This window comes from Pteropus medius, unplaced genomic scaffold (assembly GCF_902729225.1).
Source record: "Pteropus medius unplaced genomic scaffold, Ma_sr-lr_union100, whole genome shotgun sequence".
Lineage (NCBI taxonomy): Eukaryota > Metazoa > Chordata > Mammalia > Chiroptera > Pteropodidae > Pteropus > Pteropus medius.
In genome coordinates, this window is record NW_024354502.1 from 31,487,640 (window position 1) to 31,501,814 (window position 14,175).

Genomic DNA, 14,175 nt, shown 5'->3' on the forward strand with positions numbered 1-14,175 from the left:
TAGTGGCATCTCATTGTAGTTTTATTTATTTATTTATTTTTTAAACACCTACGGCACCTGGTATTCCTAGGTGGTCTCCCATCCAAGTACTAACCAGTCCTGACCCTGCTTAGCTTCCGAGATCAGATGAGATTGGGCATGTTCAGGGTGGCATGGCCGTAGCCATTGTAGTTTTAATTTGCACTTTCGCAAAGATAAATGATGCTGCGAAACTTTTCCTATGTTTATTGGCTGCTCACATATCTTCTTTGGTGAGAGTCCAAATCTTTAGCCTATTTTAAAATAATTTGCTTATTATTGAATTTTAAGAGTTGATTATATATTCTGGAATTAAATCTGTTACCAGATATATCTTTTGCAAGTCTTTTCTCACAGCCAGAGGCTTGCCTTTTCATTTTCTTAAGTGTCTTTTATTTAAGTTTGTGTTTTCAAATAGTGTATATACTATTTAAGAAATCTTTGCCTAACCCAAGGTCATGAAAATTTCTCCTATATTTTTTTCCGGTAGTTTTATAGTTTTAGCTTTACATTTAGGTGTATAATCCATTTCTAGTTCAATTCTGTGACCTTGCTAAATACACTTATAAGTTCTAGTAATTTGGGGGTGGGGGCGAGGTGAGATTCAAGATTTTCCACATATACATTCATTCCGTGTTTGAATAAAACCAATTCGAATGCTTTTTATTTCTTTTTCTTGTCTTGTTGCACTGACTAGGACCATTAAATGGTGAGGGCAGATATCTTGCCTTGTTCCTGACCCAAGGGAAAAAACTTTAGTCTTTCAAGCGTCATATTAGCTGTGTGTTTATCTTTCCATATGTGTCTTTACACTTTTATTACATATACTTATATCCCTAGGCATTGTTTTGCTTGGCGTTACACTTTACATGTTATTACGAAGGTATTTCTGCAATTTCATTTTCTCCTTTGCCTTATTTTTGAGATTCATCCATGTCAATACTTGTAACTAGATACTTTCTACTGTTGTATATATTATACCACAAATTTATCCATTTCTTCCACTGATGGACATTTAGATCGTTTACAGGTTTTTGCAATCAAACCACTCTGCTCCAAGCGTTATTGTACATGTCCTCTCATAAGTGTGGTAGTTTCTACGGGCGTATAGCTAGGAGTGCAACCGCGGGGTAATCGCGCCTGCGCGCCTTTATCTATCATAGATGAGCAAAGAGCTTTCTAAGAGGTGGTACCACATGATGGCTTTTAAGTCTCATTTCTCCCCTTGGATAGTAAACACCTTGGGACTGGGACTCTGTCTTAGCATGGCATTTCTATTACAGCAGAGAGAGGACACTAACACCTACTTGTATGGTGAATGGCTGGACGCAGGAATTTAGCAGAATGTCTCTTAGGGGAGTGGTCTGAGACGCGAGCAGTGGATTGTGGCCTGCAGGAGGCCTCTCTTATCGGCGTTTCTCTCCCGGGGGACCAAAAGCACTGCACCAAGGGAAGAGAATCTTGGCTCTTTACCTAGTGAGCTTCCCTGAGCTTAGGGCAGAGAGTGGCCGGGCCTCTGGAACCCTCGCGCGAGGGCCCGCACGGCTCTGGGCTCCTGCATTCTCCCCGCCCCCGGTGGGTGACTCAGGCGGCTATGACGGCATTCGAGGGGAAGGCGATGACGGGCGCGCGGCCGTGCGCCGCGGAGAAGCGCAGAGCCCGGGAGCGCGGCGGCGGCAGCGGCGGCGGAGGAGCGGCAGCCCAGGCGGCGCCCGGGCGGGAGCGGCGGCGCGTGGCGGCGGCAGGCGGCATGAGCGGAGCGCCGGGCGCGGGCCTGGCGCTGGCCGCGCTGCTGCTGGCCGCGTCCGTGCTGAGCGCCGCACTGCTGGCCCCCGGCGGCGCCCCGCAGCACGGCGCTGAGGCCGCACCGCCGCGAGGTGAGTGCGCGCAGCGGCCCCTCGGCCCCTACGGCTGCCCGGCTCGCGGGGCGCACGACCATCCTCTCCCTCCGGCGACACGACGCCGCCTCCCGGCTCGGGACGCTCGGCGGGCGAGCGCTCGGAAAAGCAGTTAGTTATCCGGAACTAGAGTTTTTGTTTACACTACGCGTTTGTGAACAGCCCCGGGTCAGGTAGCACGTTTGGCCGATGTCGCAGGCACCGCATCGCGCATCAGGGGGCGAGGGACAGTATCCGAACGGCACCCATACAAAAGGGAAGACACGGGGAGAGCGGGGTGGGGGCGGGGTCGCCGGCCTCCTGGAGAGCCGCGAGCCCCCCAGCGTCTTCAGGCGACTTCGCCTTAGTAGTCAAGTGGTTTTGATCGGGAGACCTGTACCTCCCAGATGCAAAGCTAGATAAAAGGCGGACTGGACGAGAAGGGTGTATCCGACACGCATTCCTTGTCTAGTCCACCGTATGGCGGGACTTCCGCACAGATAATGTCCCTGTCCCGGAGGACAGAGGATTCAGAGGCTGGCAGCTGCGGGGCGGGAAAGCTGGAACCCGGCCGCCGCCCCGCCCCGCGGCTGGAGCTGCGTGGCGCCCGCGCGCGTCAGCGCTGGTCCGGAGCTGGACCCCGAAAGCCTTCGCTCCGCACTGAGGTTACACTCCCGAGTGTACCGCCGTTGTAGAATAAAATTCAGCAGGAGGCAGCGCAGGGAGGGCGGTGATTGCAGCGGCTGGTCGTTAAAACTCGAAGTCCGATCTGGAGCGAACCTATCCCCAGCCTCTCGGGCAACTTTTTACTTCCGAGGTGACGGGAGGAACAGTTGAGGAAGCTTGCTGGGAAGCTGGGAGCAAGGTTCGCGGCCTGGAGGGGCCGAGCAGGGGTTTTTCTTGAGGGGAGAGGGAAGATTCTAATGTGTGGTCGGGAGGAGTGACAGCTCATCCAGTGTCTCCCCAGCTTGCCTGGTCTCCAAACTCACCAGGGGAAATGGTGAAAAATATACACTCTAGACCCCTGGAACGGGGATCCCAGGACCCTAGAAGATCCTAGGCCCTAGCCCTTCCCCAGAGGATGCTTAGGTCAGGGTTTGGGAATCAGCCATGTGCAGCAATTTCTGTTCGGTCAGCGTTTGGGGAAGGTCGGACTATCGTCTTTTGAACCCTCCTCTCATCCCCTTTTCTGTATCATAACCAGGGTTTTAGTGTCATTGTGTAGTTCAGACTGCCGCTGCTCCCCAATCAGAATCTTGTAGGGCGACGACAATGAATTTTGAAAAAAACATCTTAGCTGATTGTTTTGTGTGTTGCCTCCACCCCGCGGGAGCTCAATCTCGTCCACTCCCCTTCTTTTTGATGAAACCGAGCCCAAGAGGTTACATAAATCTGCCCAGTCACAATTTGTCAGGCTCTTTCTTTGCATTGTAGCTCCAATTCATAACGATAATTTTAGGAAAAAAGGTAGTTTGTAAATAGTAATTCCCTGTGGTGAGAGAGAACATAGTATCCCTAAATGATCCATCCCAGAACCTTCACCGATCTGGGTTGAGAGAATGGTCAGACCTTCGGTGCCACGGAGTCCACTGGAAAACTTCCTACTAAGAATTCCATCTTCCTGTGATTTGAGGACTCAATTTTACTTCAAATGAAAAAAAAATTAAGTAGAATATGTCTTAAAATATGCCCAGCAAAGAACTCCTGAGTAGAGAGTTAGAACTAGAAATTAAATATTTGGAAATGAAATAAAAGTCTAATATATAAACAGCACCATTACAGGACTATTGAACAGTGACCCCCCCGCCCCCTTTTCCTCACCAAGACATTGTTAGACAGGAAAAGGAGGAGGGAGTTCTTTTGTAGATAACACTCTTTGAATGTTGCCTTGGTATTTCTAAAGTCATCTGTGTGGGGTGTTGGCAGCTTTTTCTTGAAACTAAGCATCAGGTTCAATTTCAGTGTCATATTGGAAGGCTTCGGAATTGCGTCCTTTGTGTCTGTATGTGTGAGTGAGTGATACAGACTCATTGGTTTAAAAAAAAAAAAAGTTCAAATAATGCAAAAAAGTACAAAGGTGTCAAAATCCCCTGACTTTCCACTCAGTCTCTCTGTTGTTTTCAACCTTGGCTGCTTGTTCGAATTACTCGGGGGAGTTTTTGTTGTCGTTTTGGGGAGGACATTTTAAAAATCATGCTGATTGGGCACAGATTCTGATTTAATTGGTCTGGGGTGGGGTCAGGGCTTTAATATTTTTTTGGTTCTGTTTTTTATAGCCCTCAAGCAAGCTTTCATATTATGAAATAAAAGAGGTTAGATTATTACCTTTCTAGTTATGTTATCAAACAATTTCTCTTTTTTCCCTCATTTGTCTAGAAGCTAGAGGGTAAATTAATTTCTTTCATATAATAGATATAAATGGCCCAGTTGGTCTCAATGAAACATTTTGCTTTAACTTTAGCCAATAATAATTCATTTTGTTTTCCTCCAAACTTGTAAACTTAGAATGTACAGGTCTTCGTGGACTCCTAAAAGCATCTAATAAAGTGGGGAGCTCTAAGCTGCAGGAGTATGGAGCAGTGGGTCTTTCTGCTCTTCAGACTGACTCATCCTCTGTCCTTATCTGTCCCAAATCTGCTGTGGAAACTAGAAGGCAATCCGGAACTCCAAACCAAAGTGATATAGAGCAGAGCTTCTCAGACTTTAAAGGGAGTTCAAATCCTCCAGGGACCCTGCTGCCTGTGTCTTAACCCAGTAGTTTTGGGGTTACGTAGGTCTTATACTGCCCATGCTGTGATGAGAGGTGAGTAACACGGTCGAGGAAAATTTGGACTTTGGAATCACACAAATTGAGTTAAAAACAGTAATTTCATGGAAAAAGTGTGCCCATTGACAGTTATCTAATTCTGTAAGCCTTAATTTCTTCATCTGTAAAATGGAGACTATACCTTGCTCATGAGATTGTCACACTGTCAAAGAGAAGGTATGTGGAAACTACTAAATTCAGTGCCAGTCACATCTTAGCACTTGATGAATGTAAGGTCCTTACATGGTTTTTTTACATACTGGATGTGAATAGTGTCTACTGAGTCCTTGTTTGTAGTAGAGGGACCTGTGCAAAAGGGGATCTGGGTGTGTGTACAAAGTAAGAGGTTAGAGACAAAGTAAGAGGTTAGAGACCCCAGAGTGCAGGCATTTGTATACAAAGTAAGAGGTTAGAGACCCCAGAGTGCAGGCATTTGTATACAAAGTAAGAGGTTAGAGACCCCAGAGTGCAGGCATTTGAGGAGCACTCCATGAAGCCAGCATTCACACAGGTATACTTTGTCTCTAACACATCTTTCAGGCATCTTCCTTTCTTAATTTTTTTTTTCCTAATTCTTACCAGATTTAGACAAAAAATGGCATGTAGAGCTGAAGATGGACCAGGCTTTGCTGCTCATCCATAATGAACTACTCGGGACAAACTTGTCTGTCTACTGGAATTCTGAACATTGTTATCATGTAGGTATAGTGTTCGCGCTCATAATATTGTTTACCTTGGGGCTAGTTTGATCCTTGATGCTCATACCTGAAGCCTTTCACATGTTAACTTCAGTTTTATAGGTAAGGAAACAAACAGGTTATAAAAGCAGAGGAAATACAATCAAGGAGAATGCCTAGCAATGAGCAACATTGGTTTCTTATCTTTTCCACTACCCATCTTTTAAAAAACCCAGTTCTCAGTGATGAGCAAAATTGATAGGCCATGTTTTATTTTACTCCTCCACCTGAAGTGTAACTCTCTTCCTGGACCAGAAGGAAGTGAGACACCTGAGTGTTCTTCAAGGACAACAGTGGTTGACGACAGTGGGGAAGCACATGTTGAAGCAGTGGCAGTTATTCCAGGGATCGGCCTCTCTGATGATAAAGAATTTGTTTTATCTGAATTTGGTTTATCTATTCTAGGCCTTGTTGCTTTTAAAGGACAAGGCTATTCTTCTATGTAAAATAAAATATTCAGCAAAATGTATTTATTTGGAAACACTGAAGAATTATAATTTGGGACATGCAGTCTTACAGTAAACCATGCATAAGTTCAAACTAAGTAGAGGAATACTCTCTGTTTTAAAATTTTTTTCAATTACAGTTGACGTCTAATATTATTGTATATTAGTTTCAGGGGTATAGCATAGTGGTTAGACATTTATGTAATCTACAAAGTGATCCCCCTAATTAGTCTAATATCCACCTGGCACCATACATAGTTATTACAATGTTATTGACTATATTCCCTAAGCCGTACTTTACATCCCTGTGAGTATTTTGTAACTACTAATTTGTCCTTTTTAATCCTTTTACCTTTTTCACTCAGCTCCCCAGCCCCTCTCCCAGAGAATAAAATTTTATTTATTTCCAAATAAAATTGAGAGCTTCAGTGTACCACCTTTAGAGGAGGAATTTGATGTATGGAGTACCCCTAGTATGGGTATCAGTTGAAAAGATGATGGAGCAATACATGAGACTTCCTCTATTTGTTTAAACCCATTGAAAGCTTTGTAAAGTAATGTGAAACAAAGAAAATTTGTAATATTAAAAAAAGTAGCTCAAGACAAAAAAAAAGATTTAACCTATAAGAAGGACCTAAAAGAATCCTAACAAAAATCAAGAATAGCTGAATTTAAAAGCCACAAGAATCATAAATAATTTGTGAATAAGCAAAATATTCTCTAAAAAGACTTTATAAAGTTATGAAATCTTTGGAAAACAAGTCGAGGGGAAGAAATACTGCATCGTCAAAATATTAGCCATAGCAAAATATTAGCCAAGGCAAGTAAGAGCATCTTTAGAATAAAAAAAGTAGGATCATTGGTACAAAACAGTAGTGCTGGTGCCAGATTGAAGAATCAAAAAACAGAATTAACTACATAAGACTAAATCAAGAAAAAAATTGTTAATTTGTTTAAAAGAGCATAATTTTGTCTAAGAAAAATATAAATATTTCATAGAAAAGTCTTTGATTTGGCCAAAGCAATTCTCATGAAAAATTTTATTTAAGTGTTTCTAATAAGTTGTAGCTGCTCTTTACTGAGAGGTTGCTCCTTGTCTTGCATATGTTATATCTTATTTTAATCCTCACAACAGTCTAGTAGAGAGGATATATCTGGATCCTGCAAGTGGTAATACTGAGATTAAGAGAAGTAAAGTGACTTTTTCCTGAGTTACTCAGTTGTTATGTGGCAGTGCTGGGACGCACGTCCCTTTATTCTCAGGATCCTGCTTTATGTTAATCAGAAAGAAAAGGGGAAATGTAAAGCTACTGAGTAGGGGTCTCAAGGTTTTGGAAAGCAAACAATATCATGCTCCAAACAAAAAAAAAAACAATAAAAATAATAACTATATAATGGAAAATGAGAAAAAAATTTAAATAGGAATGAGTCAAGGGATGATTTTTTAAAATAAGAGTCACATGATTGGTAAATTATTGATGAATTTAAGAGAACAATGGAAATTAATAATATTGGAAATTAGAATATATATAACCCTGTAATTAAAATATTGTCTAATGAACACTTGTAAGCTGATAAATTTGAAATTCAAAAGTTGATCTCCTTCAAAAAATGCAATATAAAGATTAATTCAAGAAATTGAGAACATAAATAGATCAACAACTGGTTAAGAAATCTGGAAAGTTATAACAAATTTCTTTACCTAAAAATAAGTAAAATTGTCTACGTTTTCAAATAATAAGTAATTCTCGGTCTATGTAAATTGACCCTAAATATAATGACCACCCCCCACTCCCAAAATGATGACTTGATATCTTATTTATTCTGCAGTATAGATAAAACATTCATCTTAAAATTTGACAAAGATATGAAAAGAAATGCAGGCCAATTTTTCTAGTTAACATGAGTTCAAAAATCTTAAATAAAATCCTGTCAAGTAGAATAAGTTAGCATATTGAAAGATGTATTTATGTTGACATATTTTTTTTCTTGAGGAATCCTTAGGGCTCATAAGTAAAGAAAATGATGAAATTTTAATGGGAAAAATATAGGTTAAATCAAGCGATAGTCAGTGCACTGCACCGTGATATGAAGACCAAACAGGAAAAATGGCAGTTCTTCCCAAATTAATTCATACATTTAACACAATTGCTGTTACTATATCAATAGATACTTTATAGGGCCTGCATAAATAACTCCAAAATTTGTTGATATTTTGGAAAAATTTATGAGCAAGAGAATCAAAAGACAGCACAAAAGGAGAACCAGGCAGTATAGAGACTTATTGTACCAGGTAAAATCTATTACAAAGCCACAATAGTTTATGTAGCCAAAAAAGAAAAATAAAGACCAGGACTAAACTGAATATAAGAAGGAGAAGCTAATTTACACAAGAATTTAACATATTACAAATAAAACCACGGGGAAAGGTATTTAGAATTATTGTATACCATTTGTCAAATGCTCGAAGTGGATTCAAGTTTTAAAAAACCTCTACAAACTTAAGTACTAAAAAAGGCAGAATACAGTCTTAAACCAATGAAGCAATAGAAATAATAAGCCAGGTTATCATGACTATATAAAATTTTAAACACTTATAATTAAAAACAATAGAATATAACAAGATGAAAGCACTAGGATAGGGAAATATTTGATAGATAAAAGTTGAATATTACATTATATGAGGGCGACATAGTTCTACAATTATGTTCAAGGGAATTTGGTTTCTAAATGGTGGATCACACCATAGGAAACAAAATAGCAAAAGAATATTGAATTATTTAATCTGATAATTTTAAAATGTAATCTTAATGCTGTGATATCATAAATATCTAGTATATGAACAGAAAGAAAAATGATTTTTAAATCCTGGGAAGGCTAATGAGAAATAAATATATTGCAGTTTTTCTTATCTGAGTACTATTTGGCATATGTAATAAGAATGGTTAAAATGATTATTTTTTTACCCAGTAATTTTATTTTTGGAAATTTAGGGAAAGAATTTAAATGAATAAGAGCATCATGTGTGGGTCTTTTAAAACACGGTAACATATAAAATACAATTCATATAAATTATATATTTATTTTTAAAAACAATATAATTTATGTAAATTACATATGAAAAGAAAAAAGCTTTGAAAGTAATCTAAAAACTCACAATTATAATATTTAAACTCACAATTATAATATATAATGTAACCATTAAAATTATAAATATGCAAATTGGGTAGAATCATGGACATTTATTTGTTAAAAATAATAAAAACAATAGAATGAAAGAGTTAATGTATGCTGTATTGGTTAATTATGTGAAAAATTTACCTATGAGAAAAGGTTGTACAGTTCCATAGCAACATATAGTTTATATAGGAAAATTTTATCTAAATTATTGAAATTTAAACATTTTTTTGTAAATATGAAAGAAAAGTCGTCTCAGTATGTTTAGTTGGATGTTCATGGCCTCCAACAACTAACAGACTTTCAAACACCTCTAACAGTTTGCTTGTGTTTTTATTTTATAGTGCTTGCTTCAGATTCTGGTAAATGTTTCAGGGAATGGAAAACCTGGGAAGCCTAGCATTGCAGCTGTTGCTGTGAGCACCCAGCACGGATCCATCCTGCAACTTAATGACACCTTGGAAGAGAAAGAAGTTTGTAGGTTTGTGCCTGCTTTGCTGTGACCTACTGAAGTTTGCATTTTCTTTATACTTTTTTTCCTATTTGGTTTTAGCTTTTTCTTCCTTCAAAATGTTTTTCTATATCTCCCCTGCTCTGCACTCAGGAATGAGTATCACTCTGCCTTCATGTCATAATCAGAATCTAAGTCTTTTTTTTTCTGGATCTAATCAATTTTTTTAATTTTACCTAATCTTTATAGGCTGGAATACAAATTTGGTGAATTTGGAAACTATTCTCTCTTGGTAAAGCACGTCCATAATGGAGTCAATGAAATTGCTTGTGACGTAGTTGTCAATGAGAATCCAGTTGACAGTAACCTTCGTATGTATATGCTTTTTGTTGATTTTTTAAATTTGCATTTTTAAAGGTTTTCATTTTTGATTACTGTTTGTAACACTTTGCGTAATTTAAAACCTGGATTATGGCTTATCTGATAGTTATGGTAGATTTATAAAGTATTTATTGTGTCATTGGTATGTAAAATATCAAGAAAATTATATGATATAAAGAAAATTATATATGTCAACATATACTCATAGTTGTTTAATTATAAAGCATAAATAAACCAAAAAAGTTAATGCAGTGGAAAGAAACTGGAAATAGAGCAATTGACTGTCAAGTATCTTCCTTAGTTTTGGATTTAGGGTATAATATTTCCTGTATGTGTCTTACATTGACAGTCTAGAGGTCCCCTTAGGTTAAGAAGGGACCTTTCATTCTCTAATACCTCTACTGAAGAAAATCTGTCATTCTGAGCCTCTCATTAGGTAATACAATAAGTCCCAGGGGCATTATTAGTACCATTCATGGTGAAGCTATTGAAGACTGTGGGATCATGTCAAAGGAACATAAGAGCCAATATGAAAGGGCCAGCATGGGACGATTTAGGTATTAAAAAGAATAATGGATGTAATTGATGGAAATACATTGAATAAACAAAAAAACAAAGAGTTCATTATGAAACTAAAAAGAGCAAGGTCCCCCTCCCCAAACAAACACAAAAACAGTACTTTGGTTGCCTTTCAAGGTAACAAGGACTCCTGATGTTAACTTACGTGATTTAAAATTTTCAATTGAAAGATCTAAGAATTTGTCCTTTTTCTGTTTTAACTGTATTTTAGAATAACTAAATAGTCCTAGATGATGAGGGTAAATTTCTTTAGAGAAGAATTCCAGCTAATGTCAGAAAGGCAGAATATTTTGCATCCCCTCATGAAATAATTGATGTAGGCAAAAATCATGAGTGGATGATACTATCAGATGAAGGGGGAACTTTACCTGGGAGTGGTCAGGCTTTCACCAGCTGCACGCATACGTGGGGCACGTGATGCAGTGCAGTGGGAAAGACACAGCGCCATATGTGACGTATTCTTCCTGAAAGAGATGAACTTTTTAGTCAAGCCTTTACAGCTAATTTCCTATTTATAGAACATTTGGTGGGTAGGAGAACAAGTTCAGTGACACCATGAAGAAGCATCTGACAGATCTAGAATGGGAGACTTGCTAATAGACAGCAGCTGACCTGGCGTTTAAAACAAGTCAGTGGCTGCTTATAACTGAATGAGACTGAAGAGACATAAGCAAATGCAAGACATGAACCTTGTTTGGATCCTGATTTGAACACATTAACTACAGAAAACATTTTTGGGACTAGAAAAATCTGAATATGGACACAGTGTTAGCGAGGGAATTATTTTTACTTTTGTCTGACATTGTGGTTATATAACAAAAGGCCCATTTTGAAGAAACTTTTAATTTTGAAATAGTTTTAGACTTATAGAAAGATTGCAAAAAAGAGTTCTCATATACCCTTTACCCACCTTTTCCTAAACCCCTAAACTATATAATCATAGTACAGTTATCCAGGAACTTAACAAATGATACAGTGCTCTTTACTGACCTAGAGACTTTTCAAATTTCTCCAGTTGTCCCTTTTAACTTTTTTCTTTTTCTGGTCCAGGACCCAATCCAGCATCCCATAGTGCAATTAATTGTCAGGCTTCTTACCCGCCTCTGATCTAGGACAGTTCTTCAGCCTTTCTTTGTCTTTCATGACCTTGACCCTTTTGAAGAGGACTGGCCAATTATTTTATTATTTGGGTTTACTTGCTGTTTCCTCATAACTAGGTAGAAGTCACACATTTTTGGCAGATTACTGCAGAAGTGATACTCTGCCCTTCTCAGTGGGTCATGACAGGAGTTGCATGATGCTGATATGTCTTTTACGAGACTCTTATTTTAGAGATACCTACTGAATACATAGGAATGAAATGACATGGTGTCTGGGATTTGCTTAAAAGCACTATAGGCGAAAAAAGAATTTAAAAAGCAGAGAGAGGAGTAGTAATAGACACAGCAAGAGTGACAATATCTTGATAATTCCAGAATTTAGGTGATGGGCATATATGGGTTTATTATTACAATTCTCTGTATTTTTGTGTATGTTTGATATTTTTTCAGAATGAAAATTAGCACTCCCTTCATGGTGTTCTCAGTTGTTTATAGGAAATTTAGCGTAAGAATATAGGCTTTTCCTCATTTGTTTCCATTTTCATTTGTTTTTATTTTTCATTTACAGATTAAGTGTAGTGACATAACAACTTTGATGCTTTTGATGATATTTTTGGTGATAATGTGTTTTCTGTTACTTTTCTAGCTGTGAGTATCGCGTTCCTTGTTGGACTAGCAGTTGTCATTGCAGTGTGCTTTCTCAGGTTCTTGTTGAGGTAAGCAGATGTTAGGGGAGAACACAATTGGGGAAAGAAGAATATAGAAAAAACATATTCAGGAAGGGTAGGTAGTTTGACCCTTCAAATGACCATTATTCTTTGATTAAATGAATACTTAATGTGTCCACCATGCCCAGTCCAGTCCTAGGTATTAGGGATTCAGTATAGAGTTAGAGATGATCCCTGACTTCACGGAAATGATAACCTCGTTCTAATGGATCTTCGCTTTCAATCCTCCCAAATGACAGAAAAAGTAGAAGAAAAAGCTTGAGAAATAATTCTTTCCTAAGAGAATTTCACATCCTGCTTCGTAGAGAGTGGAAGTGGGCTACGATGATTTTAGGAGATGGCTGCCATGTCAGACTTTTCTCCCTTCTCTCCAGTTCTAAGCCCTGGGGCCACCCCTCTAGTCCAGCTTCCCAGCCCCTACCAGACTGGGCATCTGGCAGCAGACCTGGAGGATGAGGTGCAGTACCCGTGGACCGCAGTGTGGACTCCTTCCCTTGGTTAGGGTTAGTAGCTTGGAGAGGGAATTCTCCTCTGGTTAACAGTGATTCTGGTGAAAGCGAATTAGTAGATTGGAAAAGAAAAATAAAATAAAATTGATCCAGGCCTGGCCAGTCGCTTTTCAAAGGCAAGTTCTTTCATGTTTTAAAAGGAATAAGGTTGATTTTTCATGGCTCAGCCTGTTAGGGTCTCAAGAAGGACCACAATATTTTATCGGTGAGCTGTATCTAAATTGGAAGAAAGAGAACCTAGCCTTTTAAGTCTGCTAGTTTGGGGGAAACCCTGCAACTTTGGGAGTTTATGCACTCTGACCCTCTACCTTTGTGCATATTAGAAAGAAGTCCATGTAGGAGAAAGTTGACTTGTGTAGGCGTAAAAGAACTATATGATGCTTAGGAGCAGAGTTTAACCTAACTGCTTTTTGTGGACAGTGTATAATCCTAGCAGAGGGGGTTCATGTCTTTGAATTAAGGTATTATTTTGTCAGTCTTTGGATTAGATGCAAATAAACTGGTCCAGTTTATTAGGGTGTTTTCATTTGGTGCTTTTAATATGAATGGGTCTATTACATCATTTTGTAAAGTAATTGGTAGCCAATAATCAAGCTCTTGCGAAGGGAAGAAATACCAGCTCACCGCACTGTGGAACTGAAACTCTTCTTTGCATGTGATTCTGCGTTTGCAGCCCGTGGGCAGACTGCTATTGTAGGCAAAGCAAATGTCCCTTGTCTTTGCCCTGTCACTTCCCAGCATGAAAGTCTGGGGAAGTTCAGATTTGTCTGAACCAGAAAGAAATATGAAAAATATAGTAAGAATACAGCCACTCTCTTTTCATCAAGAGAGCAAGCATGTTCAAGAAAATTAAGTGCTTTTTAAATGTTTTAATTTTAAAATATTTTAACTTCTCCTTTTTACTTTTCCTTAGTTGTCTCTCTTTTAATGTTTTTCATGTGATAGTGATCAGTGCTGAATAAACTAGAAATAGGAGTTGAGTTGTGAGGAAAAAAGGAGAAATTAAACATATATGCATTGGCTATATGAATCATTTTGGATACTGATATTAAACTATAAGAAAAAACTGACTATTTGATGATATTAAGGAATTATTGACACTTTAAAAATGTACTAACATGTTATTTTTAAAAATAAAAGGAGTTCTTATCTTTTAGAGATACATACTGAAATATTTATGGGTATGATACGGAAATGATATGATATCTGAGATTCTTTAAAATAATCAGTCTTAAGATGGCACGGAAAAGGGGCAGTGGGAGTCTAGATGAAGTAAGACTGACCATGTGTAGATACTTGTTGAAGCTGGGCGATGAGTCCATGGAGATTCATTGTACTAGTTTGTCTACTTCTGCATGTGCTTGAA

At 38.7% G+C, this 14,175-nt stretch overlaps 1 protein-coding gene and 1 pseudogene across 1 annotated transcript in view; one reads left to right on the forward strand and one right to left on the reverse strand.

Annotated features, from left to right (window-relative positions):
* Positions 1-45: 45 nt before the first annotated feature.
* LOC120595742 (uncharacterized) lies at positions 46-164 on the reverse strand (annotated as a pseudogene).
* Positions 165-1,730: 1,566 nt separating this feature from the next.
* The window catches only part of HGSNAT (heparan-alpha-glucosaminide N-acetyltransferase), a 29,499-nt gene continuing 17,054 nt past the window's right edge, over positions 1,731-14,175 (forward strand). Inside the window, exons 1-5 of the mRNA XM_039853927.1 lie at positions 1,731-1,895; positions 5,284-5,399; positions 9,406-9,542; positions 9,762-9,883; positions 12,219-12,288. Of these exons, the coding sequence (XP_039709861.1) occupies positions 1,769-1,895; positions 5,284-5,399; positions 9,406-9,542; positions 9,762-9,883; positions 12,219-12,288 (572 nt within the window). The 5' untranslated portion in view covers positions 1,731-1,768. The remainder of the gene's footprint in view (positions 1,896-5,283; positions 5,400-9,405; positions 9,543-9,761; positions 9,884-12,218; positions 12,289-14,175) is intronic.